At 45.3% G+C, this 8,333-nt stretch overlaps 1 protein-coding gene across 1 annotated transcript; it reads left to right on the forward strand.

Moving 5' to 3' along the window:
• Window positions 1–3,895: 3,895 nt before the first annotated feature.
• got1 (glutamic-oxaloacetic transaminase 1, soluble) lies at window positions 3,896–7,684 on the forward strand. Its single transcript, XM_037465784.2, has 9 exons — window positions 3,896–4,125; window positions 5,239–5,420; window positions 5,511–5,634; window positions 5,993–6,105; window positions 6,211–6,315; window positions 6,466–6,616; window positions 6,920–7,085; window positions 7,171–7,313; window positions 7,430–7,684. The coding sequence occupies exons 1-9, from the start codon at window positions 4,017–4,019 to the stop codon at window positions 7,567–7,569; spliced, it is 1,233 nt and encodes a 410-aa protein (XP_037321681.1). The 5' UTR covers window positions 3,896–4,016; the 3' UTR covers window positions 7,570–7,684.
• Window positions 7,685–8,333: the final 649 nt, after the last annotated feature.

Consider the following 8,333-nt stretch of genomic DNA (forward strand, 5'->3'; position numbering starts at 1 on the left):
GGTGTTGGGAATGGAGGAAACATGCAACCTAAATATGCTTATCCTCTCTGCTTTCACACAGGCATGTGGATAAAGACCCTGCAGGGAGGCGGGATTAACTGAATAAGAGATGTGAGCCCTGATGTTCCCTTTAGCTGCTTTTATATTCCTTCCTTTTTGGCATTGGGAAATATATCCCAAATATAAAAAAGGTTGAATTAAGTTCAGCTTTTACTGGCGGGATTTTATGCAATAGCTCAGAGGGTAACGGCTCCCTTGGGAAAGACAATGTTGTCATGAAATACAAGCATGCATGCATTTTGGCTTCAAAAGGTTAAACATCCTCGAAAGAAAATGCTACTGTCAGTCCAACAACCAGGGGGTCATTTTTATCAAAGTGACAGTTTTGGCAAAACTTTGACTACTTATGGATACATTAGATTTTATGAAAACTAGTTCTGTACAACAGAACAAGCAATGCAGAGTCGGCCTCTGTGAACGGGATAATAAAATCCCCATGAACCTCATCTGGATTGATAAAATATCACATCTTTAGAGTTCATTATAGACGTACTCAGCTCTTTTTGTTACCTATCATTTTTTAGGCTTCATGCAGACAGAAAATAAGCACCGAGGGTAACAATTACAACGTGAGTCTTCCTCTTCCTGTCTTTGTTTCTTTGCATGCATATTTGTGTGACGCTGAGGTCTGAGAGCCGGAGTTTGCCAAAAGAAAACATCAATCAATTAGAATAGCACACTGTAGACCTTGTGTTTGTGGTTCCACCCAGCCTTATGGGGTAAAGGCCATATCAGTGAAAAGCAGTGAGTGACAAGCATATTAGCAGACTTTCATAGACACTATCATGTCCAACATCATGATCAAAGGCACATTTTACCTCATGTGAATAGTTAGTTTGGACCTTTGTTGGATTTGCATGTTTGTATATTAAATATAACTACTTGCCAGTGACGAATCAATCTTCTCTTCCAACTCAAGGCAAAACAGAACGAATTACCCATAACAATACAGTAGGAACACATTTTGTCCAAGGAAAAGAACAGAATAACGGCTTCATTTTTGTTTTGACACCCCAATGTAGTTGCCCTATTAAAGTCATTTGGAAAAAAAACATTTGAAAATTGAATAAGAACACACTCCTGTCACTCAGTTGCAAACACCTCAGGTCGTTTTTTTTTGGAGAGAGCAGTGTACATGTCTGCATGCACCAGAAACAAAAACACAGCTTATGTGCATGCACACACAGCCGTGTGCACGGCAGACACACTCGTCGGAATGCAGTCGGACGCACACAGCACCGATGTCTGTTGTTGCACGCATGCTCCATCACTCATTTGGCTACACAGGGAGAGGCAGGGAGGTCCTGTGCTCCTTGTTGTTGCTGTGTCTAGCCCCTTGTTAGAGGAATTGATGACACCGTCTTTGGAAAACAAACAAGGCGGGGAGCTGAAAAGGTGGTCACTCACCAAAGCTCTCTGACCCACAGACCCAGAGGCCACCGCAGCATGTGAGCAGCGTCGGCGCGCCCCCCTCGGAATGCGCCGCGCTGTGCGCGCACACGCTCCTGCTTGTGTTTCAGTGATACCATAGCTGGAATGCGACTGTCTTGTGCCTGAATGTGTGCCTTTGTGTGTGTGTGTGTGTGTGTGTGTACAATAACCCGCATGCAAAACACAAACACTGTGATTAAGGGAACCTTGTTTTGTGTGTGAGCCATATTTGTATTGATGCCAAAATCAACGTTCCGCTTCTCAATGTCAATGAAATGCAGAGGCGGGGGCCTGTGAATGTTTGGCTGAAGAACTCATTGATGTGGATCTGACACACTCGCCCCGTGGGCACTCTCTGCCGGGGGCTGCGGCTGTCACTCCTTGGTCTGACTCACACCTCACATCACAGCCCACACCGTGGTCCCGGGGCCCTCCCCGGTACGAACACACCTAACCCCGCATTGGGCCCCCGGGCCTTCTTTCTGGGAGCTCAAATCCCATAATTGCCAGCTCTGACAGTGATGGCGAGGTACCTTCACCTGGTCGGAAAGAATGAAAACATCTACTGTCAAAGACAAGCGAGGAGATGAATGGGGTGTTACCAGTTAACACAGGACACACAGGAGAGGGAAATAGTGACTCAGTGTTCTGTGATAAATGGTATTAAGTTGATTCAAACTACTTTTATACAGTAGGCTACATAGAGAGTGAGTCATTATTGTTATTATAGTCCTGAAAGTCCAGCCATGACTATTTTCTCCAAAATTCTTTTTTTGTTATCTTGCTTTACGTCACCAGGAAGTTAACTCACTTTCTTTTATGTCTCTGGAGTATCAGGATCAAGATCAGTTCATTGACAGAAGAAGTTCAAGCCAAATGGATTTTTCACAACCCAAAACATTGTCCTTATTTATTGTGTCTTACTGAGAAGCACTGATTTGTATTTAAGTTATTTATTTTTGCATCATTCTACAGAAGAAGCCTACGTGGGCTAATCGGCCAATAACCACAAAAAAACAACTACACAATGACAGTAAACTCAAAAAAAGAAACCTTTCTAGCTATAAAAAAAATAACTAGGTATTTAGCACATTCAACTAAGTGGACTACACTGTTTAGCAATTAATTAAGGATTCATTAACCATTAACATGTTCATTAACTGTTGGCTTTAAAGCACTAATAAGTGTCGGGAGAAACTTTCCAATTTACACATCATACGCTGCTTTCTTTTTTATTTGCTCACCTGATCACTGCTAATCTAACGTTTTCTCTTTTTTTTTGCTGTGTTGTTCTACCGAGAAAAACATTGCTGTTTTTGCAACAAAATGCTCGACTCTTTTCACTAGTTACCTCTATAACTTTGTCTTCACATGAAAGCAACCAAAACAGTAAAAGCAACACAACAATGGCGCCCGAACACAGCTGATGGGAACTGCAGAGTCGGACGATGATTCTCAGAGCATTCGCCACTTGGGGTGATGCCAATGTTACTGTAATAACATTATTGTATAGCAACATCATTGGCTGGACCAACATGCGGCCTATCGACAGTGGGTGGGGCGGCCGTGGCGTACGGAGCCGAGTGGGTGCGTGGGGAAACGCAGGGTTGACGGCTCGAACCCTGGCTGCTGCTTGTCCCTATGTCGAAGTGTCCCTGTGCAAGATACCCAACCCCCCCAAATGCTCCCCGGGCGCCCCCACGGCAGCCCACTGCCCCCCACCACGTCGGATGGGTTAAATGCAGAGAACATTTTCCTTTATGTGTAAAATAAAATTCTTGGCGAGCATTGATTTAATAGTAACTGTTATACAGAATGGTGCCTCTAGAGTGTGGTATTATACAGTGTATCACATCCCACTGGTGATGGCACAGTCCTACTGGGTTACACCATCACTAGGTGGAGAGCACCGTGGAGCCGGCGTGTTTACGCCATAGCTCAGCCGAGGCCCTCAGGACGGAACACATCAAAACGCTTGCACACACTCATTCACACGTCCTTACGCGCACTCACTCAAAGCCGGTCTCTCCGTGCCGGGACGTGTGTCCTTGCTTTCTTTAACATTGTCTGGCGAATGTCCTGTTTGACATGATATATGTTTTTGTTTCACCCATAAAGTGGAAGATATTGCTGCACAACAACACCTGGTGAGATCAACGAGGCTGCTGCGCCATCTTCTGGTAATTTATATTATTGCGGTAAAACCACCCACTTTCAACCTGTTGGTGTGTTATCTTGTCAGTCATGTCACGGGGAAGCTCATTGGTCCACCGCCCCCGTGCGTGTGTTATTCTTGAACTTTGAACGGACAAGGAATAGCGCCGTGATTGGTTGGACGCACACACCTCAAGCTCTCTGGATTGGCCAATGCTCTCACACCCACGTCACGCCCCTCCCAGCTGCAAGTTGAAGGTAAAAGCCCTCTCTTCATCCTGCGCCTTCATCCTCCCGAGAACTCGCTGCCTATTGTCGCCACAGTCTTTAACTAAAATACACATCAACAACAACAACAACGAACAACAACCATGTCGGTGTTTTGCGAGGTCCCACAAGCAGCCCCCGTAGCTGTCTTCAAGCTATCGCAGGATTTCAATAACGACCAATTTCCCAATAAGGTGAACCTCGGAGTGGGAGGTAAGTTTGACCCTCAGCTTTCCATGGCAACGGTAACCGGAGCAACCAGGTCAATACAGCTTGCCTAACGTGAGGTGCTTATTTTTATTTTAGCTGAAAACAATGATGCATCAAATTTTGAGCCAGACAACTCTATAGGAAATTCATTTTCATCGGTTGGTTGACACGTATATGGTGGCAGATAGGTCCGTACCACACACCTGCTTCGCCATGCAGCATTCCATAACAATGATGTCATGCAATATTTTGAGACCTCTGACAGCCTGAAGGTATGGAGGTCGCGTCTGTCAATGAAAAAATATTCTTGTTATGTAACAGTGGCACAAAGATGGAGTCATCTCTGTCCTCTCTGGTTTCCTCACGTTCTGATTCTGCACAATGATCTCTCCATCTCTTCTTTTTTTTTTGGACTGTTAATCTTATTAAAAGTAGTAATCCTCGCTGCTTATCACGACAAAGGAGCAGTGTGAGAAACATTGCTCAGCTCTGTCATGGCAGTGTATTAATGGCCCCGCTCAGCATGACACCACCGCTCCAGTCCCAGGATTAGTGCAGGAGGCCGAGGCCTCGTAATCCCCATCCCTCTGCAGGACACACAGTGCCGCTGCGCTGCTGCTGGGAAATGTAGGCAACACAATGATTGGTATCTTAAAAAAGTTGCGAGCGGCACACAAACAAATTGATTGACAAATGTACCAATTGGCAGCTTCTCATCTCATTTGATCAGCTGAACATCTTGTGATGTGCACCCGGTTTTGGACGTTTTTTACAATTTTTGATACGCCCTCGAGCAAATAACCGAGCCTTTCGTGCCAGTGGACAAGATAATGGTGTCTGTTCTGAGAGTAAGAAGGCTGTGGTATACTTTAGTCCTTATCAGGTCAGTTGAGTTGACATCAGGTGAGTTGACAGTCAACAGAGAAGTCAAAGTGCCTGTTACTGCAGCCAAGTGGCCTTTCTGACACCACCGGGGCATTTCTGTTGTTGCTATGTCCATAGCCATTTAAAACTTAAACTTGCTGCGTTCTAAAAATTACACTATTAAGCAATACATCAATTCTTTCATTTTATTGTTCAATATTGGTCTCCATAAGTTTTTTTTTTTTTTTGCAGCCTACAGGACAGATGAGGGCCAACCATGGGTTTTGCCTGTGGTTAAAAAGGTTGAGAAGATAATTGTGCAAGATGAGAGCCTAAACCATGAGTACCTGCCCATCCTGGGCCTGCCTGACTTCAGGTCCTCGGCTTCTAAGATCGCACTGGGAGAAGACAGCCCTGCCATCCAGGAGAACAGGGTAAGTGCGGGAAAAAAAGCCCAGACACGCACACATTTTAATCAATTCGATTTCTAACCTATTTCCACTGTCTGTTTCTGTCACTGCCAGGTGGGGGCGGTCCAATGTCTGGGTGGAACAGGTGCTTTGAAGATGGGCGCCGAATTTCTCAGATGTTTCTACAATGGCAACAAAAACACCAAAACCCCAATCTATGTGTCTGCACCTACCTGGGGTATGTCCACACGCACACACACACACACACACACACACACACACACACACACACACACACACACACACACACACTCACGGTGTACACGTACAGAGTGGAAGCAAACGGAGGGATTAGCTCATCATCCATGGACTTTGACTCGTCTTATTTTTCACTGAGACTTTTTACTGCCTCAATATAGATTATCGATTCAAGATGTGTTCCATTTTTAGACATGGATCTTATCAGTGATCCTGCTTAAATGTCAGTTCCCATGTGGGACCCAATGTTGTAACAATGTTTACCTTTGTATGTAGCAAATATAAACAATAAAGTGAGAACAATGGTGGTCAGACTCTTTTCCTACGTTGCGTTTCAGAAAACCACAACGCCGTATTCGCCAACGCCGGCTTCGAGGATGTCCGTCCATACAGGTACTGGGACGCAGAGAACAGGGGCCTCGACTTTGCTGGTTTCCTTGAAGACCTGGAGGTACGCTGTTGTTGACAGGGACATACTTGTACTACTTTATTTTGGGCACGACTCGTTTTCATCGGGGGGTTTACGGAACTTGTTTTTATTCTGTGTTTCCAACAGAGTTGTCCAGAACACTCTGTGTTTGTGTTGCATGCATGTGCCCACAATCCAACCGGCACAGACCCCACGCAAGAGCAGTGGATGCAGATCGCAGAAGTTATGATGGTATTGCACCCGTACACGCTCACATATACAAGTCACCTGTCGTCCCAACTATTGCTGTAAACACAACCGTCGGTTCAAACAGTCACATTGTTTTTATCACGCGTAATGTTTATCGTTGTGTGAAGTTTATCTTATCTTTTTATTTTCTAGCGGAGGAAGCTGTTTGCCTTCTTCGACTCTGCTTATCAGGGATTTGCCTCGGGCTGTCTGGATAAAGATGCCTGGGCGGTCCGCTACTTTGTCTCCGTGGGCTTCGAAATGTTCTGCGCCCAGTCGTTCTCCAAGAACTTTGGCCTCTACAGTGAGTGAGGCCCGAGTGCTGGAGGCTGTAGATCCCTATAGTTTAGAATAGTTCAAGGGTGATTTTCTTTGGACTGTTCCTAATCTTAATGACAGTCCTCTGTGCTTTATATGGCAACGTTTGATAGTAGACTAAAGGATAAGCCACGCATTTAGATTGCTGTAATCTTTGGCCATATGTGTTTTTTTTGTGTGTGTTTTACCACAAGCATGATGCTAAAAAGTGTCAGCGTTGCCACCTAGAGGTTAAATCGAGTGATGGCTACCGCCTTGTCTCATGTGTGACATGCGTTTGTCCCATCAGATGAGCGTGTGGGGAACCTGACCGTTGTGGCTCGTGACGCTGACAACCTCAAGCGAGTTCTGTCCCAGATGGAGAAGATTGTCAGGACCACTTGGTCGAACCCACCGTCTCAGGGAGCTCGCATTGTTTCCATCACTCTCAATTCCCCCGAGCTCTTCGCTGAATGGTCAGACATATCCCTTCATGAAGAACACTAAAATCACTTTAATGTGTATACAGGCACAAGGATAATACCGTTGCTTTTCCTCAAGGAAGGACAACGTGAGGACCATGGCCGGCAGGGTTTTGATGATGAGGGCTCAGCTAAAAGCTAAGCTGGAAGCTCTGGGAACACCGGGCACCTGGGACCACATCACACAGCAGATTGGCATGTTCAGCTTCACAGGCCTCAACCGTGAGTACAGACGTGTAGACAAAGCAAAGCAAAATACTTTTTTTTTTACAAATAGCTGAGCCTTTTTATTATTCAGTCAACGAATAATAAATTCTGGTTCTGCTTTTTTCCTGCAGCCAAACAAGTGGAGTACATGGTGAAAGAGAGACACGTCTACTTAATGGCCAGTGGTCGCATCAACATGTGCGGTCTGACCAGCAGGAACATAGACTACGTGGCCGAGTCCATCCACGAGGCCGTCACCAGGGTCCAGTAGAAGACTACACTACCCACAGTTCCCAGTTCCCCCTCCAGCCCGGCCCTGAGCCACCCGATTCCAGCCAAAGGGGTTGTGTCTAGTAGATTTCACTGAGGAACCACACACTTTTTTTTTGGTCCCCTGTGCGTTATGTTATAGCGTGTACTTTGTGTGACATCACAGTTCTAAATGTAATGTACTTTTTATGTGTCATCACCCGGACCTTTGTGTGTGTCAGCTCACATGCCAGCAGTGCTGATTCATGTCGCTAAAAATGTTTAATGCTGTCGTGCTGTTATGATTCATCCATCGCAACACATTTCCGATCTGATCAAACCCGCAGGAACTGGCACATGTGATTAACGGCTCTATAAATCACCGACCAAACAGACTCATTGTAGCTTTAATCAATGGTTTATGTCGTAGCAATTGACCTCTTCTGTCTTGACGGATGTAGCGGTATTATGTCTACTGCTGTTTGAGATCAAGAGATGAGTGACTCAGGGAGACAATTTGAACTTGAACTATGCCATTTAAAAATGAGTTCATTTGTGTCGAGTGAGCAGAAATGGCAGACTATTTTTGTGCCATTTCTGCTCACTCAACATATTCCAACACGTGTGGTGTGTCGCTGTTTTCACTGCTGAATGTTTTTATGTTTCTGGTTGCAGCGGAACAAATGAATGTTGCGTTGGCACACTGTTTTGTCACCATTATGCAAGACCCCGGTGCCATGGGCACAAACACGGTAAATGATCGACCAGTTTGCTGTGGTACAGTGC

The sequence above is a fragment of the Pungitius pungitius genome, chromosome 13, assembly GCF_949316345.1.
Source record: "Pungitius pungitius chromosome 13, fPunPun2.1, whole genome shotgun sequence".
NCBI classification, from domain to species: Eukaryota; Metazoa; Chordata; class Actinopteri; order Perciformes; family Gasterosteidae; genus Pungitius; species Pungitius pungitius.